Genomic DNA, 22,582 nt, shown 5'->3' on the forward strand with positions numbered 1-22,582 from the left:
GGTTTTCTTCTGGATCACGTTTGTTTCCTTAGCCAGCCCACGTGAGACCGGGACACAGATCGCCAAGGCGGGACGAGATCCCTCCAGCGGGAGCTGCGGGAACCATTGCTCGGGACAGAGGCAGAGGCAGCCCGGTGCTCCCGGGGCACGGCAGAGTATCAGGGGCACGGCAGGGTGACCAGGGGCACGGCAGGGTGTCACAGGCACGGCAGGGTGTCACAGGCACGGCAGGGTATCAGGGGCACGGCAGGGTGATCAGAGCCACGGTAGAGTGTCACAGGCACGGTAGGGTATCAGGGGCACGGCAGGGTGTCACAGGCACGGCAGGGTGTCACAGGCACGGCAGGGTGTCAGGGGCACGGCAGGGTGACCAGGGGCACGGCAGGGTGTCAGGGGCACGGCATGGTGACCAGGGACACGGCAGGGTGTCAGGGACACGGCAGGGTTACCAGAGGCATGGCAGGGTGACCAGGGCACGGCAGGGTGTCCGGGGGCTCCGGGCGCGCCCTTCCCGGACCGGGATTGCAGCTCCCGGGAAGGAGCCGCGGCCCCGCCCCTCGGGCCGCACGGCCACGCCCCATCCCCGCCCACTGGCCTCGCCCTCAGAGGGAGGCGTGTCCTCCCGGAAAAGCCGCGCCCCTGGGGCCGCCGCGCACGCGCCCTCCACGTGTCGCTGCCGAGCCCCTCCCCGCTCTTTGTTTACCCCGCGTGGGGCCGCGCGCCGGCCGATGGCGTCAGCGCGCCCGGCCCCGCCCCCAGGCCGCGTCCGCTGCGGGAGCCGCCCGCGCTCCTCGGTGTGCCCGGTGCCCAGCCCCGCACACGCCGCTCGCCGCCCGGCTGCCGGCGGGCGCATGTTCCCGGCCGGGGTCGGCGCGCCGGCGGTGAGCGCGGGCGAGCATGGCCACGCCCGGGTCGGAGAAGAGCAGCAAGAAGAAGACGGAGAAGAAGCTCGCCGCCCGCGAGGAGGCGAAGCTGCTCGCCTCCTTCATGGGCGTCATGAACGCCATGCGCAAGCAGGTACGAGAGGCGCCGGCCAGGACCGGCAGCCCGCGGGCTCCGTGCTGCCCTCAGGGCCAGTCCCGAGGGTTTCCCGTCCCTCGGGCCCGACCGCGGGGGAGCCAACGGAGCCGGCACCGCCGTGCCCCGGCCTCCGGAGCCGCACGGCGAGAGGGCCGAGCTCCGGTTGGTGTGTGCCGGCCCCGTGTGGTGCTGCCGGCAGAAGACGCCGTGGATCTGTTTTTCCTTGCGGGCGGTCGGGCAGGATGAGGCTGTGGGTGATGGATGGCCCGGTGTCCCCAGCTGGAGCATTCACGGAGCCCGTTTCGGACAGAACCCCGAGGGCAGAGGGCAGGCGCTGCTGCTGGATTTTTGACCAGAAACTCTTCTCTGAACAAATTGACTGTGTGCTCTCTGAACAGTGAACCTGCCGCGGGAGGAGAGGGAAGAGTAGAACCATGGTTTGGTTTCACAGATTGTGAATACGTCTTTTGTCTTGAATACCTCTGGCCATCGCACTAGGAAGCCAGTGGCGGTGTAGGAGTGTGGTGGCTTCATCCAGCCTCAAGTTGAGAAACTCTTGCCTGATCAGCTTCCATGGTCAATATTTTAATACTGTTAAAGGTGACTCCTCTGTTCACCAATAGAGCAAGAGCGGTAACCAAAATCACAGTCATGCAAGTGCATTTCAGTTGAGCTGTCCAAACTGAACATTCATTTTTAATTTTTTTTTTATAAAAACATTGAACTAATGGTACAAGAGCAGAAGGATGATAGATGTAACTCCTTGCATATGAAGAAATCTGTCTTCTCAGAGAAGGATCTAGATTGGTTGTAGAACTTTATTTAAAAACAGTGATGTGCAGGCAGTTAAAGCTGACTCTAAACCCAGGCCATGTAGGGGCTTCACACTTGGCACTGTCCTGTGTTGTATCTTCTAGGGTTTAGTTGCTTGTCCTCCAGTGTTAGTCTTGCCAGAGGCTCAGCCCATCTTTTAATGCTGTCTGCACCAGCAGTCTGGGTCCTGACCTCACAAGTATTGGTGTTGGTTCTGCTTTTCTCTGGCACTTAGCCCTGTTCTTCTCTCAGTAATAGACAGTCAGTTATGCCGTCTGCATAAACCATTTCATGCAGCTAAGCTCTTAAGTATGAAAAGCTAATTTTTTTTTTCAATGACTTCAGGTAGTAAAGACTTAAGGCTTGTGATCTATGTTTTTTATGTAGGCTTTGTTTCTGATCTGAAAGTGTGAACATATTCCAAGGTGTGGCTGAATTAATAACTTGGTTCCTCAGTGTTTAGTTCATACCTCTGCCATTGTTTAACAGGACATGCCAGATGCTCTTGTGATTTGTGAGTAGATAAAGGAAATATTGCCCTCCTGTGGATATATGTGCAGTCCCCAGCACAGAATTTCACAGTGCTTTACAATGTCCCTGTTCCAGTGTGTGGTGCCGCATTGTTCTGTGGTGCCTCATCTTGCAGTGCCGTGGGGTGCCAGCTCTCATGTAGCCATGAGCCACTCCAGACAAGGAGTGAGAGGGTCAGGATTAAGTGCTATGAAGTCTGTGTGTACTTCTGATTCAGATTCCAGACTCTGTTATGCCCAGGCAGTAGCTGCTCTGAGTTTTGCCTGCAGACTTCTCATCTGACCTCAGATGAGCTTTACGTATCCCACACAGTGCTGACTGGTCCAGACATTTTTGCAGATTTCATGGAACTCATGCTTCTTTTATGAGTTGTTTGGAAGAGGAGCTCAAGTATTACTGAGGGAGTGGGGGAGGTGTGGTTATACAGGATAAATTTGGGAAGTCAGCAGGAGCCAGAGGAAAACACACTAGTTTCAGCTCATTAGTTGTGCTAAAGTTGTAAGAAGGATTTGTAGTCAGCTCTTTCCTCTTGTATTTTGGCAAGTCAAGAGCTGTGCTGTAGTTACAAAACCTGAATATGAGTTAAAATGTCCTGTGATGGAAGTGTCAAAGTGCACCTGCAGCTCTAGATATTTAGCTCATTAGTTAATCCTGTAGGAATCTGGACCAATGGGAACTTACAGCTCATTTTAAGGAGGCTGCTTTTTGTGTGAGCTGGGATCCTCCATTAGTTTGGGAGTTTACTCTAAACTGTGGGCAAACCTGCACTCAGTACAGGTGAGATGTTGGGCCAGGTGTGTTTAGTGCTTGATGCTTGTCTCCAGCATTGATGACCCACATCTTTGTGGGTTTTCCAGAGCTATTGGACAGCGTGTGCATAAATCATTTGTTGCAACATTGGAGCTCAGTGGAGGTCAGCCAAGAATGAAGTCATTGGGAATGAGGCTGGGATAGAGCTGCAAGGTGTTGCTGAACCTGTTATTAGAAGGTGAGGTGTCCTTTGGTTAACACCAGTCACCTGCTGCATCATGGAGGTGACCCCCTGACAACAGTGGGGCCCTCTGGGAAGAAGTGCAGCAATCCTCAGAAGAGCAGTAGTTGAATGGAACCATCACACCCAGAAACCTCCCAGGGAAAGAAGTTGAAATGATGGTCTGTTTGGGTTGGCAAATGCACCAGAGCAGCCTCAGAGCATCCGAGGTGTCACAAATGCTGAGCTGAGGCATTTAAAGTGTCTCAGAAATGCAGTGTGGAGCTCAAGCAACAGCTGCAAGTCTTGGCAAAGCTTGGCCATAGGATTTTATGGTATCTTGTACTGCTCGTTTCCAATGCTTGTTTTGAACCAGAAGTGTTAAAAATTTCAGCTTTTAAAGGATTTCCTCTGAAGCTTTTCCAGAACAGGAGATCATTTTCCAGAATGATCTCCTTTTGTGCTGTTGTTTCAATCATAAATTGCTTAAAACTACAAAGGAAGCTATCTGTCACCCCCATCTAACTTCCATTTCGATAATATTTTTGAAAGTATTAGTTTTATTTTGTCCAGTATGAGTGTCCTGTAAAAAAAAATAAAACTAGGCATGTTTAAAGGAATTGTAAATGTGGGTTATCAGCCCTAGATAATATTGTCTCCATGTGGAAAACTCGCATTCTAAGCAAGTATGTATTTCCCACACTAGAAACATTTTTTGCTGGGGCTGGCCTTGGATGGGTGTATGTAGATGTTTTTGAGAGCAGTTCCATGAACTTTAAGGTAATAGTCCAAAATTATTTCCTATTTTTTGAGGAAGCTCAGTTTTTCTCTTTTAGTAGATAGTTATAATTAGCTGTAGTATGATATGCATTTATTTCACTCAGTATGTTCTTAGAAGAGAGATCATTTCTGAGTGTGTTAAAATTATGTGGTTTTACCCCAATGGCCCCTGCCAGCTTTTATAAGTTATGTTTCCCTTCTCCTGGAGAATGACAGTTCACATGTAGGGGAGAAACTAGCTGCCTGCATATAAACAGCAAACAAATGAGAAATCAATGATGTTTTGTTTGGAAGCTAGTTGCTCATTGGGTATGACCAGTCAAACCGTTCCACAGAAGTGGTATTTTTTCATGCATTTTCTTTAAAATGCTCCATTGAGTGCTTTAAACTCATTCATCACTTTGACTCCAGTTGGGAAATAGGATGGCTGTCTTCAGATATGAGGTTCTTGTGAATTGTTTTGAAAATCAGTGGCAGAGTAAAGGAGAGCCCCTGGTAGATGAAAGCAGTGCAATATAAATGCAGCCCCTACTAGATGCTGCAGAGCTACATTATTGTAGGCTGACGTAAAAGCTACAGGAAATACTTTGATCAGAGTTGATGTTATTTGTGACCATCCTGTACAAATTCATGGGTAAACTGATGTTTGCTAGTTCTCCAGGCTACTGAACTTTGACTTCCAGAAAATCTTTTTGTCACATAATGCTCTTGACTTTTGTGTGTTACAAAAAGTAATGAATTTCCATAAGCTGTTTTTAAAGAAATGTTGTTGAAATATTTTCAAAAATGCTGATTTTTGTCTTTTTTTCCCTCTGATCCAGAAAACTCTTTGTGATGTCATTCTTATGGTTCAAGAAAGGAAGATCCCAGCTCACCGTGTTGTGCTTGCTTCAGCCAGTCATTTTTTTAACTTGATGTTTACTAGTAAGTCTTTTGAAAATTGATTCATTTCAAACTTTCATTATGATATGCTGTTATATATGTGTCTGTCAACCTGTCAATCTTATGAAAGTGATTAATTTGAGGGATAAGTGTAAGTGAAGATATCTCATTTTGTCTCCTTCCATTCATCTCTGTTCACCCCTCTCCTCATTTTTCCTTTAATTCTTGTGATCAAGTGTTACTTTATATATAAGCTCTTTTAATTAATATCTGGGGCCTATACACTGTATTAGTTTATCATCTCCCTTCCTTAACCTGAAATTTGGGAATTTCTTTTGTCCCATTACAGAATTTGTCTGCCATCAGGCATTTCTGCATATAAATTGGGTTATCAGAGGTTAGAGACATAATTTAGTGGCTGGAGTGGATGATCTTAGAGATCTTTTCCAACCTTAATGTGATTACTTTAACTCAGTGATTCTGTAATTATTTCATTTATGCTCTCTTTAAAACTTCAGTCATGGTTTAAAACTACAAAGGAAGCTATCTGTCACCCCTTATCTTTTCTATGCTTTACCCATGAATTGTAAAATTACTCTAAAATCAAAGTTGAGTGGAAGTGAAATAAATAACCATTCATTCTAGTGCTCCTTGAATGGAATTGCCCATCTGTGGGCAAACCTAGTGCTGTGTCTGGATGTGGGGAGCTTGGAGCTGTCTCCATTGTTATCAGCTTGAATGTGGAAATGGCTTTTGACAGTGGTAATGCCAACATGGCAGTCTGGCTGCAGTCAACAACGTCTAGGACTTTTTCTACTTAACACATTTTATCATAATTTAGATAATACAAGGATGTACTCACACCAGTTATCTTGTTTGTTCCACTGCCTCCTTTCCTGACTTGCATTAGCAATCCTGGGAAAACAGCAATCAACTCTGAGCAGTTTTTGGGAGGTTACCACTTTGAATAATTGCTTTATTTTCTACTGTTTGCAAAACATACAATAACTAGAGTGAGTTCTTGATTAAAAGTTTGTCTTTTAATCTGTTTGCAGCAAATATGATTGAATCAAAGTCCTTTGAAGTGGAGCTAAAAGATGCAGAGCCTGACATTATTGAACAGCTCGTGGAGTTTGCTTATACTGCAAGGTAGTTTTGTTATTTCAAGCTCATACTTTTCTAGGAAGCCTGCCAATTTTAAATGATAAAAACTTAATATAATGTTTTTGTGATTCATCAGTTTTGTTACCATTGAAATTCCTTCCTTTGTTTAAAGCCTGATGTGACTAGACCTTCTATCCTGCTTCCTTCTTCCTTTTTCTTTAACCAGTAGGAAACCCTACAGACTAAAGGAAACAGTATTTGTCTCCAGAAAGCAATTCAAAGCACTTCAAGCTTTTGACTTCAGTGTTGGAGTCAAATGATGTTTCCCACGGTTCTGTAATTCAGATCCTTATTGATGTCAGCAGGATCTCTCTTTGTGGCCCTGGTAGCTGTGGCACAGAACCATTTCCAGGAAGTTATACCTTCATCTCAAAACAGGCAGGGTGGATAACTCCTCTGTGAAAGTGTTTCCCCCCCATCTCAGCTTGTTCCATGTATTTGGGGGTTTTTGTGGGTCTTTTTTCTCTTCCAGCCCCTCCCCCCACCCAAGCAGAGCTCTTGCAGATGGCTGGGATTGTAAACAGAATGTAATCAGCTTTAATCCAACCTGTGCATGGCAGGCCTTTCATCTAATGGGGTTAACTCTCATTAGGGAGGCTTTCTCCTTTCTTTTGAGAGCAATCTTCTTGTGTAGCCGTCGGTGGTAAGAGACAGTCTGTGTCAACAGCCCACCCCAGCCACATGTTTGCCTGCCCTGATAGCCAAGCCCTAGATGGGCTGTGACTTCCATAAGTTCTCATGAAGCACTGCCAAATGTTCTGCTTATGCACTTTGGGCAAATCAGACACACCAATTCTGACAGAGTTTAAACAGATTTTGCTGATACCTGTTTGGAAGTTGAAAATCATCATTCAAAAGGTTCTGGATTTGGGTTTCTTTTACCTTTTGTGAAAGTGGTTAATCACACAACTCATAGCAATAGTATAGGACTGCAGAGGACCTGTGTTAAAGGCTTACTCTTCAGATCTGAGGACTGGTTACTCTTTGCCCTGCCTAGGTGAAGTAGAGCAAACAAAAGCAGTTTGGAAAGATCATGAAGGATGTGTCCTTAGACTGTATGTGAAAGATTCTTGGGTAAATAGGAGGGAAATCATTTTGCCATTTATTAAGTTTCTTTTTTTTTTTATTGCCACAACTTAGGTCATTTCAGTGATGCTAATTTTACACATTCTGTTTTGCAGAATCTCAGTTAACAGCAATAATGTCCAGTCTTTACTAGATGCAGCAAACCAGTATCAGATTGAACCTGTGAAAAAAATGTGTGTGGACTTTTTAAAAGAACAAGTTGATGCTTCCAATTGTCTTGGTAAGAGAGATAGACTTAAATTTGCTGTTTATTTTTTAACTTTGCTGTATTGTCTGTGTGTGGATAGCAATAACATGTAGCTAAATCCAGGCATGTAAAAATAATTTTTCTCTGAATCTGAACTGTTGCCCCTTGCCACGGGGTCTGCTGACTGTGCAAGGTCTCATCCAGCTTGGCAGGATGCTGGGGCTTCTTGTTTGTTAGAGAACTGCATGTGTTTAGTGAGGTGGAGCTTTCAGTTGTTACTGTACTTGCAAACAGAATTTTACATATTTGTAACTTCTCCAAAACTAGCATATCTTTTACAAGTATAAACAGAGTAAGTTTAGGCTACTTTTGGTTTTATTCACTTTTTATTTTGACTGAAAACAATGAATGTTATCTGGACAAGTTTGATATGTTCTGTAGCTCTGATGTGGACTCGGTGTTACAGAAAAGGTAAACAACAAGTAGAACTAAGTACTTTTTCATGCTTAAGATTTGGTGCACTTTATATAATCAGAAATTTAAGAGAATTTTTTTTGTGTTTTTTATTGTCATTGTTAGGTACTCTCCAAGTAACATCTCAGTCATGTTACAGATGTTTATAGCAGCAATAGAAATGTTTTGCAGAGTATATCTGAATTACAGTGACTCAGCTGACACTTCAGTGCAGCACAGCTGTGGCTCTGAAACAACTACTAGAAGAAAGGTGTTTTACCTAAGGAAAATACCACTTAGGCTTGCTTTGAGGCATATTTCTGCCCTGTGGCTTCTGTTAGGTGAAAAAAAATAATTATGGTCTCTAACACTTGCATACTTTGTTGCTAATTTATTGCAAAAAGATTGAATCAGTTTTTCCTTATGGCATTGTTTTTAAATTGGAACATGTTTTGTGCAGACTCATAAGCAAGTACACAGTTCATTTTTTAAAAAAAGTATTTGAAAGAATAATTGTCTCAATTTGAATCTTGAAATTTTGTCGTACAGTTTGCATTTTACTACTCTGAGCAGCTCAGACTAATTGCAACCCGCATGTTAGTGAGTCGCTCCTACCCCACTTGCCATTTCCTCTGTAAGAAGGAAGACCTGTGGCATGATGAGAAGTTGCTGCTGAAAAGCTCTGTGCTTACCTGGTTTTTAATGGCAAAGTTGGCAGTGATGCTTCTCAGCTGCTACTGCTGTTTATACCTTTATGCCAACCTTCTGTCCTTCCAGCAACATCAATTTGACTTTGTGTTGGTCTGCAGCTGACTGTGTTACATGTACAGAAAAATCCCAGTTCACCATGGCTCTTGAAGGAAACTGGGCTTGGCTGGTGACTGATGGTGCATGAGCAGGTCAGGAGAGGTTGTAAAACATGGATCCAGTTTCTCAAGCTGTTCTGGTTAGACGTGGTTAGGGTGGCTTGGCTCAGACTTGGTTAAGGTGCTGTTGTCTGCTTTATAATTGGGAAAGAAGCAGTGAGGAAATAGTGCTGGAGAGACAGTTAATACAGCAAGTGTTACAGGTCTGACTGTCCAGTCAGTTCAGTAGGGGTAGGGATCAGCAGCTTGCCCCTGTCTTAGTTTGCCTTGAATTGCAGATGAGTTGTGATAGCGTGTGTTTTAATGGGGGTAAAAATGGCATGGTAATAAATATTAAACTGGATTTGTAAGTATCACTGAAATTACAGTAATTGTATTCTATTTTCATATATTAAAGGTAATTGCAGTTCAAGTTTAAAAGGGGCTTTTTCTGAATTTTCCTTCATAGGCATAAGTGTGCTAGCAGAATGCCTAGACTGCCCAGAGCTGAAAGCCACTGCAGATGACTTCATCCATCAGCATTTCACTGAGGTTTACAAGACAGATGAGTTTCTCCAGCTCGATGTTAAACGTGTGACACATCTCTTGAACCAAGATACACTGACAGTGAGGGCAGAAGACCAGGTGAGATCCCTGTTTCATAGCAGCTAAAAGCATTGAACTTAACTGAACTTTTTTTTAATCAAGAACTGGCTTCAGATATTCAGGTGTCTCACTGATGTTCCTAGAGGATAGGATGCACATAGTGCTTGCTAAATTGTGGAGTAAAAGGTTCATCCTGACTTGGTCAAAACCAAGTATTAATAAATATTCACATTTCAGGTGTAGTTTGAAGATGTGTTGTTTCAGCAAAGTTGGAAGAAAGAAGTCAGAGAGGGAATAAACAGTTTCCTTTGTCATGATAGCTGTAGGGCTTCTGATTGAATAGTACATAGGCTAAATTATGTAACGGTTCTGTTACTTGTCATGCTGTGTGGTGATGTACCTTATCCCTTTCTCTCCTTGTCTCTTGTTGAAGGTTTATGATGCAGCAGTCAGATGGCTGAAGTACGATGAGCCAAATCGCCAGCCCTTCATGGTTGATATTCTTGCTAAAGTCCGATTTCCTCTAATATCAAAGAACTTCTTAAGTAAAACTGTTCAGGCTGAACCACTTATTCAGGATAACCCAGAATGCCTTAAAATGGTGATCAGTAAGTTGACCTCTAGCTGAAATCTTTATGATGCTCTATATAATTTTAAAAATACTTTGAAAAATTTTGAAAATTGTTTGCTCTAAAATGTTCTAACATTTTCACATTAAATCCATCTAGGATTGTCCAAGCTGTGTTTTAGTTGAAGTTGGATTAGCAGATTATTATGTAAATAAAACTCATCTTATGTAACAGTGTGACTTTCATTTGTTTTCTCCTAGCAAATGGCTTGAACTCCATGAGAAGTAATGGAATGGAGATTTTGTCAATGACTCCTTAGGGTAACTGAAAGTTAGCCTGCCTTTGTGACAGGCTTGTAACTTCAATATTGTTCATGTTTGTGTGTGCATTAATAAAATAAATATGTCAATATTTTGAATATTTTAAAGCTTTCCTAAACAAGTTAGAATTTTAGGTGTATGTTTTACTCTTTCTATCTGTTATATACTGACCATTGATCCTACAATGATTGGTCCTACATTTGCGTTCTCAGGGTGCAGACAAAATAGGAAACAAGCTTCCCTTTTGTTTTTAGACACCATTTGTAAAATTTTATCATGTAAGAAAGAAAAGCAATTTCAATAGCAGTTAACCAGTTGGCTTCAATTTAGTGTAGATCTAAAAACCAGTACACAAATGTTTTCCTTCACTCAATGAACAGGATTCAAATTAACCCATATGTTGGTAAGTATCTGCTGACATTTGACATCAGAGTCATACTTCTTGTGTGACACCAAGTTGGGTACATTGTATAGGAAATAAGGATTTTTGTCATCTGATTTTAGTGGCTTGTAATGTCACCGGTATTTTTGCACTCTTAGGAATGCTTTCTTTTGTCTGTTTCAATGCAATAATCTTAATTGCTTGTTAATATTGGATAAAAGAGCTGATCAATCAATTGGTACATAACATGAGTCTGTATCTGTCCTGTTTTCACATGGAGCAGCCGGTTTGGAATAGGGTGTAAATCTGGATGTATGCTCCCACCCTTTCATGCTGCTGTGCATTCTTCCATTTTGAATCAAAGCTGTATAGATGTCATGTAGAAACTTGGTGTTCCTCTTTTTCTTCCCTTCCCTCTCTCCCCCATGCCTGCCTCTGAAAGCTCCCAGTCCATGTGTGAGCTGCAGTGGCTCTGCAGCTGTTGCTGTTTTCCTGCAGGTGGGATGCGGTACCACCTCCTTTCCCCGGAAGACAGAGAAGAGTTGGTGGAAGGCACGCGGCCGAGAAGAAAAAAGCACGATTATCGCATTGCTTTGTTTGGAGGCTCTCAGCCCCAGTCCTGCAGATATTTTAACCCCAAGGTAATCGTTACCTCAGAATGCATTAAGATTCACTGCTTGTAATCGTACCTGTTTTCTTTGCTGGTGATATTAACTAAGACATAATGATCTACGAAATGGTCTTAGGAAGGAAGTATTCCATCCCTACTGGGTATACAGTTGGAAGAATATAGTTAATTAAGTATTTTTGAGTCTGTGTACCTAGATGTAATACTTTGTTTTGAATGGAATGATTGTGTTTGCTTCTTAGCAATATTAGATATGGAGAGCTGATCAATCTGTCTGAGTTGAACATTGACTGATATGTGTATTTCTCAGCTGCAAATAAACAAAAGGTCACTAAAGTATCATGCAGTTGGTTAGGAATATATGAAAGTCTGTATGCATGTGCATGCACATAGGTGTTTAGAGATTACTCAAAGCAGGTTTTTTTAGCATATTATAATTTACTGGCTTGTATGTTAGTGTAGAACCCAGTTTTTATTGGGATTTTTAGTGCATTTATTATAAATATGCAACCACTTCTAAATTCTAATGGTTCACAATTTTGTTTGTTCTTAAAAGTATATAAGGAGAAGAATGGGGAGCCAAATATTACATAAGTGGAAGAAAGTGAGTTTTTACAACAAAAAAACTTAGGGATGATCAATTTAGACCAAGCAAGTTCTGCCTGAAATTTGTTTCCATATTTCTTGAATAAAATCAAGGAATAGTGTAGATCTCAGCTATGCAGATTAAAGGGTCTAAAAACATCAACTGTATGCAGAAGGATTACCCATACCCTATTTTACCAGGCAAGCACATACAGTAATAGAGAACAAATTTGCCACATAAGCATCAGGGCTCTCTTAAGTTATGAGATCCCATGCATGTAGTAATATTTTGTTGAAGAAATTTTGGTTCTAATTCAGCGTATCAAATGCTTGTTAAAATTTCAAGCAGTTTTGTGGGCTGTGTGAACTTCAAAGTGTGCCTCATCAAATCTAATTTTGAATGAATGAGCCTTTGGGATGAGTTTTGAACTTTTCTTTCACATTCCTTTTGTAAGATAAAATTCAAGCCACCTCTGAGAACCACTCAAGTCTGGGGGTAAAATCCCCAAACCCACCAGCTTTGCTGGCTTAGCTTGAGAGACACTTAATATGTATTCCTATTGGGAATTCAAAATTCTTAACTAATGACTGCCTTTTTCCTTTATACATATACTCAAGATAAGTAGGGGTAAGGAGGTAAGGGGTACAGAGCAGATAATTCTCTCCTTCCCAAAATCTAAGTTTGGGAAGCCTTTCATCAGGGCATTTGTAACTTTTCAAGCAGTTGCATGGTTTTCGCAAAGAAATCTGTTTTGTAGGTAAAGAGTAGTGTCTGTGAAGGTCTACATAAAGCATAGGATAAAAGAGCTTTACCTTTCATAGACTGCTTGTCCAGGAATAACACCAAAAAATAACTTGAGTTTGGAAGAAATGTTGAAGAATTGCCTCTTAGTCAAAACTTACAGCCTTGCATGTGGGCTAAGGAGTGGGGGAAGAATGGGGCAGGGAAAGAAAACTAAAAATGGGTAATTTGAGATCTTTATTCTAACAAGCATGTGTTCCTTCAATGTTTTCCTAGTGCTTATATGTTTCCTTGGGTATTCTTAGCTAGCCTGTTATGTCTTGTTGAACAGCTTTTACCTAATTTCCAACTCTTAAGCTATTTAAAGGTCCTTTTCTGGATGTTTTGCTTGAGTATTTGATTTTAATCTTTAAACTCTGACAATAGCTTATTAAAAGCAACAAACCAATGATCCAGAACCGCTGCTGAATTACCATTTAACTCACTTTAATTGGTCTCATCAAAAGATGATGGGAGGGTCACAGAACAGAGAATTAAGCTTGTGTATGTACTTTTGCAAGGTTAGGTCCTTGGGAAAAATTGAAATTTTGCTTGTCTGTTGAACTGATTGAATAGTGACCTAGTCCCTCACTTCTGATATTAATCAAAACCAGAAATTTAATTAAATTATTACATGTCACATAAACAATTCAAAACAGAAGTTATATTTTTCCTGAAAATATTTTCTTGGTTGCAATATGAGTTTCCATAGCTGTTATATGGTAAAACTAGTGCAAAAATTTTAATTTTCACTGATTCCTTTGCACACAAAATTAGTCTCTAATGCTGATAGTCATTTCCTTGTTATTGGAAGGGTTCTTTAAATAAGACTGGATTGGATACTGTGTTTTATTTGTTGAGAATGTTAGCAGTATTATTTTAAGACAATATTTGCTCTCTTTGTTGCACTGTGACTGGTATTTCTATTGATGCATGTTCTTCATCAAGAAAGCAAAATGATGCAACGGGATAGATGCAGACGGGCATAACACTTGTGGAGCAGTCTGGCACTAATTTCAGTAGGCATACATGATTTCAGAATACTACTAGAAATCCTAGATGTTCTATTAACAGTTGTGGGAAGCATTTTCTTGTTGAATTTTTCACAGAATTAAAAAAAAAATCCCTGGGTTGGGAATAAAATACTTGTTGTTTTGTTTTATGAATTCTCATTACAGAATTTATTTATGATTGAGATTTTGTGTCAGCAATATGCTTCTTCTTTAGAAATTACTATCTCTAGTGGCCAGAAATGGTTGGAAGTTTTAAATTCTCAGCAGTGCAAAATTCAACAATGGCAAATAAAGAGTAACAGATGCCTGGCAATGCTATTTCTTGATGATCAAGGGAACCCAGTATATCTTTTAGGAGGACATAGAGCTGTAGTCAGTAAGCTGTTAATGGGGAGGTTGTCCATAGTGGACCTGTCTGCTGGTTTTTATGACAAACTTGGAAGAGGAATCAATTGAAAATGAGGAAAAGTCTTACACAAAAAAAGTACTTTTTCGCAGGGCCCGTAATTTTGTGTGCCATTCTTGTCACAGGGTCTTGAGGCTCTCAGGAGTTCAGGTAGTTTTAATAAGTGATTCAATAAATTGATGACAGAGAAAAAGGTATAGCTTTTGGCTCTGGTGTCCTGCATTGCAACTTGATGAAAACAGATCAGCAGGGAAAGAGTCACCATGTACTTACCTTGGTCCATCTTTCCCTACTCAGTCCCTGAGAACGGAGACTTGCACTACCCAGGGCTGTGTGGATCTTGACTGTGCTGTAAAGCAACACTTCTGCATAATTCTTTAATGTGTTCAATTAAAAAAGTGAAATAATTCTATGTGGTACAGACTAACTTCGAAGAGCATTGCAAGAGGATGACCTAAATTGCCTCCTGCTGAAAGAGGAGGATACTGCTGAGTATACTCAAGTTATGGCTTTTCATTTGATAAAGGTATGGATGAAATGGATACATGAATAGAAGCCATAAAAGTGGGTCAGGTCACTGCCCTTTATAACAGGAAAGGAAAACAACGGGATATTTTGTAAAATTGCCAGAAGTTTGAGCTAGAAAGTATGTTGATCTTGCACAATGCACTGAGACATTTTCTTAAGATTTATGCAGCTATTTATTTTGCCATGCTGTAGTATGGCTTTCCTTTCTAGGATGCCCCAGGACCTGTTTGTCACCATAAAAGGCCACATGCAGCTGACAGCTCTTCTTGATATGGGGGATGCTACAAGAAAAGATTGTAAGATGTTCTGGACTATAACATGCTCTGCCTCTCTTTCTTTGAACCCCCATGTAGGAGTCGCTGTTCTTCCTCATTGACCAAGGTGTTTGAAGTATGTCCTTGCTAAGAAAATGTAATGATGTAACGTCTTGTGTGAACCATTACAGTGAAGGTCATTCAGCAGGTTGAGGTAGACCTTCTTGAGGTGGCACAGATAACAGTTGAGGTCCCATACTTTCCTGTTCAGTATAGGATTCAAGCTATGCTCATGGAATATGTGAGATGCTATTACTCAAGAAGTGTTTCTTGTGCTGTATGCTATCCTGGTCTGCCATCAGTTGTTGAGTTTGGTGTTTTTAAGGCTTTGGGCATTACTGCTCATATTTGATACTTGCTGATTTTGCCAGTCTATGCAAAATCAGTTTCTAGGCATCATGACTGCCAGTATTTGTGATGGAGCATTACCCTATTTCTCATGCTATCAACTGTGGATAGCTATAGAACATTTGTGTTTTGTAAATTCTGTAAATAAGCTTCTAGTTGTCATGGTAATAAAGTATGTATCAGAGCTTTTTTACTGAGTTGCTTGTCAATTTGGATATTATCTTCTCCTTTTTCCATTGTCTTTGTTTGGTGCACTCTGTATTTTATTATTTTTTAGACATAATATGTTACTATATGTAAGATGTCTTTTTCCATTGCTATAAAAGAAAATGCAATCCTACTTTATTGGTTACATGCATTGTTTCTAACATTATAGCAGCTGGAGGTCAATTGTGTTGGAAAAAAAACACCAAAACTGTTTTTCAGGGAAGCTGTAGTGGGTGCACACAGGGAATGTGGAAATAGAATTTCTTAATGTCATGGTTCATTGCATCTAACTATGTCTGTTGTCTAAGAGAATTTTTCAAGAGTACGCCTGAGGAGTATTCTTCAATAAACAGTGTTCATGTTTGTTTTGAAAAGGAACTTAAAACTGACCATATCTAAATCTCTATGAAAAGCTCTGTTTGAAAACACTCACTGTACAGGTAAGTGTTATAATCTATTAGACATTACTTGTTCTTTGTAATGCAGGATTACAGCTGGACAGACATCCGATGTCCCTTTGAAAAGCGCAGGGATGCAGCTTGTGTCTTCTGGGACAACGTAGTTTATATTTTGGGTGGTTCCCAGCTCTTCCCTATAAAGCGAATGGACTGCTACAATGTGGTGAAGGATAGCTGGTATTCCAAGCTAGGACCTCCAACACCTCGAGATAGCCTTGCAGCCTGTGCTGCTGAGGGCAAAATTTATACATCTGGTGGTTCAGAAGTGGGTAAGACACTAAAAATCTTTAAAACAAACAAAAAAGCACAAAGAAAGATAGCTGGAAAATTTTCTGTTTTTTTGCATGATTTTGTTGACAAGAAACTGCACGTTGCCATGTTAGCCTAATGAGTTTATTTTCCCATATTTAGGATTTTATCCCCCTTTGCCCGTCCAATAACCTATTTGTGTTGTGTTTTGAAAATGGTTTCACTGACATGAATAGTATTTACATTAGTAAAAAGTACACTGCACCTCTTAAAGAGTTAATTAGGGACAAGATTTGATGGAGCTGTGAGCAACCTGATCTAGTGGAAGTGTCCCTGTCCATGGCACGGGGATTGGAAATAGATTATTTTTAAGGTTCCTTCCAACCCACACCATTCTATGATGATGTGATTCAATGAAATATATTTTGGGAGTCCCACTCTTATCTTTCTTCTATAAATCCACAGGATTCACTGTAGTTTAAAATTTTCTGGGATGTGTGACCAGAATAGCTGTATTTTGGCAATGGCCTTCCTTTTATGCAGCATATGTGCCTTCCTTTTATGCAGCATGTTGGGCCTAAGGAGGTTCTTTTAAGAAGGGGGCAGGCGTGGGGGGAAGTGGAAAAGAAATCTCTTATAATTACTGCTTTTGGTGGTGAAATTGTACTTTGTCCTGGTCAAGGAATTTGTCCAATTTTTTTGAAGTTATCTTCTGTTATTTTGTTTATCTGTTGGCTTACTTCCACAAATGGAGAAATGATACCTTTAGATCATTTCAGCATTGTAAAGTAAAAAAAAGAAGACCATTGGGATTTTTTTCTCTCTCCAAAAAGCCTAGAAGGTGACTTATGCTGTGGTGTTGCAGGAACGTTTTATTTTGTCTAAACATGGCACATCATCAACAACCCAAAGGTTGAAATGCAGGCATGGTATAGCCATAAAAATAGTTACAGTAATAAAGCTGTGTTCTTGGGAATAAAAACAAATGGGAAAAATCGTAGAAGTAAGATCCTTTTGAGGTCTGCCTTGCTGCAGAGGGAGGTGAACATGGGAAAAAACTGTCATGAGCAGTGCTTAACACTGATAAGTCACTTAATGGAGGTTGTAACATTTAGGCCATGTTTTCTGACCTCTAAAATGTGTTAATAAGTCTAATGTAGCAGCAGAATAAGCAGTTCCCAGCTGCCACCTCGTGTGGTGAATGTGAAATAGCACCTTTCCTATTACTTGAAATAGGCTTAACTAAGGCCACATTGGGCAGCTTGGAACACTACATCTCATGAATCTTTACAGTTTCCCATGTTTCCATTTATGGGGAATAACAGGAAAATTTTTTGATTGTACAGTATATTTTCTAATGCATGATAAATAGTTAATACAACTATAGTTGAAGTTTAATGTAGCGGTTTTCTTACAAATATACCCTCACATTACTGCACAATTCCACTTTGCTTTCCATTAACCATGTTAATCAAGACAGGGTAGTAAAAGCTAAACATAAATAATGGAGTTTAATTTGCCTGTACTTTTTCTTCAGAATTTTGTGAATACTGAAATTGGAAAGGTCTGTCTCCTGAATCTAGTATTTTTGAATTTGAAGCAGGCAATTATGTTGAAAGCATTAATCTGATCAAATGCTACAGTGTGTTCAGCTGTAAAGAAATCTAAAATTTTCATTTTTTTTCCATCAATTGAAGAGGTTGGATTACTGTATCGGTCCATTACAGACAACATGGCTCTTTTCCCCATCTTGAATTGATGGGAGTCCTGTTCTATTTGCAACAACTAGCAGAGTTTGGAAGCTGAAATATCAGATTCTTTCACTCTTGTTTCAGTGCAGGAGAAATACTTAACATTATACTGAAAATGAAAACTTCTGCCTGTTAAAAAAAGAAAAAACGGGTCTGATGGATTTTTCCATGGATGGGAATTTCTGCAACTTCAAAACAATAAGAATGTTTGTTTACATCAAAGAAAAAAATGTCCCACTCTATTCAGTTTGTGGTGATACTGAGAGTGACAGGGTGGGAGTGAACAAATGCACACTTTATAGGATTGTGTTTATAGGAGTCATTTTGGGTCTGGAAACATAGCATCCTGTTGAAGGTTCAAATCTTCAGCTGGTAGTAAGTGCTGCTAGTGTGACATGCTTAATTTTAGAAATAGAAAGCCAAGGTAAAACAGGCACAATAAAAGGCACTTTTAACTATTTTAGGTGAATATACCTTTTGAAACAAAGGGAAGAAGGATGTGGTTCTGTTCTGAAAAAGTTGTATTCAGCCTTCCCTGCCTTGGTTATGATTTGGTCACTTACCTGAGCACAAGTTTGAGCCCCCATCTCTCTTCAGCAGAAAAATTGCTTTTGATTTCAGTAAGAGTTTCCTTGGCTTTTGAGGGAAGAGTACACAGACCCTGCACTTCCAGGCAATAAGTATCTACCAGTCCTCAGGAAGAAAGTAAATTGGGCAGAGGTAGCTGTTTTCTGGTTGCTAATAATTCCAGGAGTATGTTATGACATAAGATATCAAATTCCAAAGGCAGCAAGTGTTCTGGGTATTGGACAAGTCACATTGCTTAGAGGAAAAAGACTCATGAACCTATAGTGAGTTTACAAAGCTGAGCTGGTTTCATCTTCACATCTGAAAGTTCAATATATTTCCAAGTAGAAAGAGTAGCATGAGCTGATGACAATGGGATGGGTAATTTATATACATCTCTGTTTAGCATTTATTTCCCTCCAAGAAAAAAAAAACTTACCTTTTTTCATGTTGTTTTTAAACACAAATAGCAATTTTATAAACTTACTTGCATATTTTGGAACAAAAGAATCAAAATAATTACAAGTATATGCTTTCTGAATAATCCCAAGTTTAAAGCTGGTTAGTTCTACTTTTGGAGGCAGGAAAGCAGCTTTCCCTTTTCCACTAGCAAACAAAGCATCAATTTGATGATTGCTGTTAGACTCTTCTCTTGAAAGACAACCATAAAGATTAATGCCACTTTGGTGGGTTTCTATTTTTTCAAGGCAATTCTGCACTGTATTTATTTGAATGCTATGACACGAGAACAGAGAGCTGGCACACGAAGCCCAGCATGCTGACTCAGCGTTGCAGCCATGGAATGGTGGAGGCCAATGGGCTCATTTATGTGTGTGGAGGCAGCCTGGGGAACAATGTTTCCGGAAGAGTCCTGAGTTCCTGTGAAGTTTATGACCCAGCCACAGAAACGTAAGTGTTGTTTTAAGTCAGGTTGGCTTTAGTCTCTTGTGGAAATGACTGAAGTGTAGATGACTACAGGAAAAACTCTGGTAAGGAATTTTCCCTGAGTCAGCATTAAGAAATCAGTTCTTTGTAGTTCTGCTTGAAAGATGTTTTTTCTTAAGCACCTTTCTTCCATATTTTATTTTCCTAATGATAGGTTATACTTAGTTTCTCTGAATCACATGGTGATTTGTCTTTTTTTTGTTTGATTTATTTTCCCAGGTGGACTGAACTGTGTCCAATGATTGAAGCCAGAAAGAATCATGGGCTGGTGTTTGTAAAGGACAAAATATTTGCTGTGGGTGGACAAAATAGTTTAGGTACTTTCATTCTGTTAATTCTAATCTGGTCACACAAAGTTTCATGGGGTTGTTTTTCTGTTTTGGAATGGATTCATTCCACTCTGTTCAGCTGTAGAGCTTTGAACAGCACCATCAAACATGTCTTCTTGTTGTCACATCAGTGTTACTTCTTCCTTTCACCTCCCCACTTCATTGTTACCTTATTTTTCAAATTCTTGTACTCGTGATAGTCAAGTTCAGATATGCATCCCTACTGTAGCCCAGTTCTGAAGCAGTTAATATGGCTAAACCATGCATCTGAGAAGATTTTGTTTGTTTGTTTTTTATTTTGGGGGGTTTTTAGTTATTCATGATTTTAGCATTCTTTTGAGAGACAGATAAAGGTGTAGCCACTATTTTAGAACTTTACTCTAAAGACTTAAATCTATTCTGATATTGTAGAATGGTGAAAATGTGAGACCTCTTTTGACAGCTCTAGCTTTGAAATATCATTTGCTGTCATGGCCAGGTCAATTATGATCTGCCTGTCTCCTTGTCTTTTAAAACTAGAAGAATAATACTTTACAAGAAGAATTGAATTTTAATTGCACAGAGTTTCTGAAATGATTTTCAAAATGGAAAAATTCTCATTTATGAGGTTTTTGAACTCACTATTTACAGTAAGTGGAATTCTTGATTTCAGATAAATGCTGTTTTAGAGTACAGCTTGATTTTTAATTGGCTACTGAAACTATTCCATCATGATTGATTCCCAGACATTTTATCAATCCATAATCTGCCATCTTGCAAAATATAAGTGTATTCACTGAATGCTCCTCTTAGAAGTGTTAAAAATTGTTCTTACTGTAGTAAAATGAGGAAGAGTTATGTCTGAGTTTAAAAACTCATATATGTTAATGTGACAGATTTTTTAATCTCTCAGATCTAATAATTGAGTACTAGAAGTAAAACCTGAGTTAAATAGGGACAGCAGCATGTTTGTAGCTATTGTTAAGTGTAATTACTAGCATATTTACTGAATAAGCAAATCTTAGTCACAAAATATACTCTAATAATTTTTTGCTCCTTTGGCCCTTTTCAAAGGAACTTAGGCTTTTTCACTTCGATGATTTTAGTATCATCATGACAAGAGACCTCCTCTATCAGTAAATTGCCAGTTTTGGTAAAAGTACCCATGAGCCCTCTAGAATGAAATGCCACTGCTGTAGGGAAGTTTCAGGTAATTCCTGAGTTTTAGTCACTAGCCCCAAATTCGTCAGAAATTCAGCACTGAAGCTTCTTCTGTTCATGAAGTAACATGTTTGAATCTATAGAAACCATCTAGTGTGAATTTGTGAGAATACATCTTACTTTCTATCTCCTCTTCACTTTTCCCTGGTTTTGTATTTATACAAGAATAAGCTGCTAGTTTAGAAGCTGGGGTATATTATCAGGTTTGCCTTTTTAAGTGTAGGATTTTTGAAACCTTGAAAATAAAGACGAGTTTGCATGCTCTAGTGCAGTCCATACAGTGCAACATAATAAGCAGTTGTCTATCTCTTTGCTTTGTAGGTGGCCTTGACAATGTAGAATATTACGATATCAAGATGAATGAATGGAAGATGGTGTCTCCAATGCCATGGAAAGGTGTAACAGTGAAGTGTGCTGCTGTGGGACCTATAGTCTATGTCCTGGCTGGTTTTCAGGGTGTTGGTCGCTTAGGGCACATTCTTGAATATAACACTGAAACAGACAAGTGGACAGCCAACTCCAAAGTCCGTGCTTTCCCAGTGACAAGTTGTTTAATCTGTGTTGTAGACACTTGTGGGGCAAATGAAGAAACTCTAGAGATCTGAAGACTCTAGGAGATGCCGAAGCATTCTTCAAGGACTTGGGAAAAGATGGTTTTGGTGCTTTGCTTCCATGTTTTACTGAATCGTGTTAAATTTAGTAACAGGAAGAAATTGAGATGCAGTCTTTTAATTTGTATATACAGCATATTGTATAATGTGGATTTTTGTCATGCCCATTTTCTTGTCTGTTGTAAAGAGATGGGGATGTGTTTTGAGAATCCACTTACCTAGGTGATATCCCATGGCATCTTCCTTTAAAAGAACTGTAGGTGTGGCCTTGTCAAACAGAGACCCAATCCAAATATCTAGAATGCCTCTAAAGCATTTGATAAAGAAAAAAATTCTGGTTAAATTTTACCAAGACCAGTTGCAGAGACACTTCTTTAATGAAGGCAAGTAAATACAGCTTGACTCATGAGGAAGAGGAACAACAATAATTTTTTCTCCTTCATACCTACCTGCAGAAATCTTACTGGGATGAAAAGAAGACATTTTCTCAGGAAAGACCAGGGACTGCTGTCTAATAAAGATTCCCAATGTTTCAACAACTCTCTAGATCATGATAGCTGCCCTCCTCCAGTGAGTTTCTTCCATCATTTGCATGACTGCTTATCAATTTTTTAAGGTTAGAGAGGCCACACATAAAAATTAGAGGAACACTGATGGTGTCTGGCATTTTGTGGAGCCTTCACAGAAAGACTTTTTTGATTTTATTTTTTTTAATTACACTGAGGTAGGGAATGGTGGGGCAAGTCGACGACAATTGTGCACTATAATTAGCAAGTTGGAAACTTGGAAAGAATTTTTAATCTATCTTCCCAGGCATCAGACTGTACATATTGTAGATGCCAAACCATTAGCAAACATGGGAACAGGAATGAGAAAAGCAAAGTCAATACGACACATATATTGATTTTCTTCTTGAAAATGACTGTTTTTAAAATGGCATGAACCAAGTAATTAAAGATACTTTACAGAAGTCTTCAGAAGTTGCGCATGGTTATTCATCTCTCGTTTAGAAGCACAGAGCTCTGTAAATGCTTCCAGCCCACATGATGGTAAA

General features: G+C 40.1%; 1 protein-coding gene across 1 annotated transcript; it reads left to right on the forward strand.

Annotated features, from left to right (window-relative positions):
• Nucleotides 1-833: 833 nt before the first annotated feature.
• KLHL7 (kelch like family member 7) lies at nucleotides 834-22,498 on the forward strand. Its single transcript, XM_058018240.1, has 11 exons — nucleotides 834-1,017; nucleotides 4,936-5,038; nucleotides 6,052-6,145; nucleotides 7,342-7,466; nucleotides 9,201-9,376; nucleotides 9,771-9,945; nucleotides 11,107-11,249; nucleotides 15,905-16,145; nucleotides 19,151-19,352; nucleotides 19,608-19,705; nucleotides 21,239-22,498. Exons 1-11 carry the CDS (start codon nucleotides 898-900, stop codon nucleotides 21,520-21,522), a joined length of 1,761 nt encoding a protein of 586 aa, XP_057874223.1. The 5' UTR covers nucleotides 834-897; the 3' UTR covers nucleotides 21,523-22,498.
• Nucleotides 22,499-22,582: the final 84 nt, after the last annotated feature.

The sequence above is a fragment of the Melospiza georgiana genome, chromosome 1, assembly GCF_028018845.1.
Source record: "Melospiza georgiana isolate bMelGeo1 chromosome 1, bMelGeo1.pri, whole genome shotgun sequence".
Classification (NCBI taxonomy): Eukaryota; Metazoa; Chordata; class Aves; order Passeriformes; family Passerellidae; genus Melospiza; species Melospiza georgiana.

Coding starts and splice junctions, on each gene's coding strand:
- KLHL7 (XM_058018240.1), top strand. CDS start 898: ATGGCCACGCCCGGGTCGGAGAAGAGCAGCAAGAAGAAGACGGAGAAG. Junction 5,039..6,051: donor TTTTAACTTGATGTTTACTA/GTAAGTCTTTTG, acceptor ATCTGTTTGCAG/CAAATATGATTGAATCAAAG. Junction 11,250..15,904: donor GCAGATATTTTAACCCCAAG/GTAATCGTTACC, acceptor TTTGTAATGCAG/GATTACAGCTGGACAGACAT.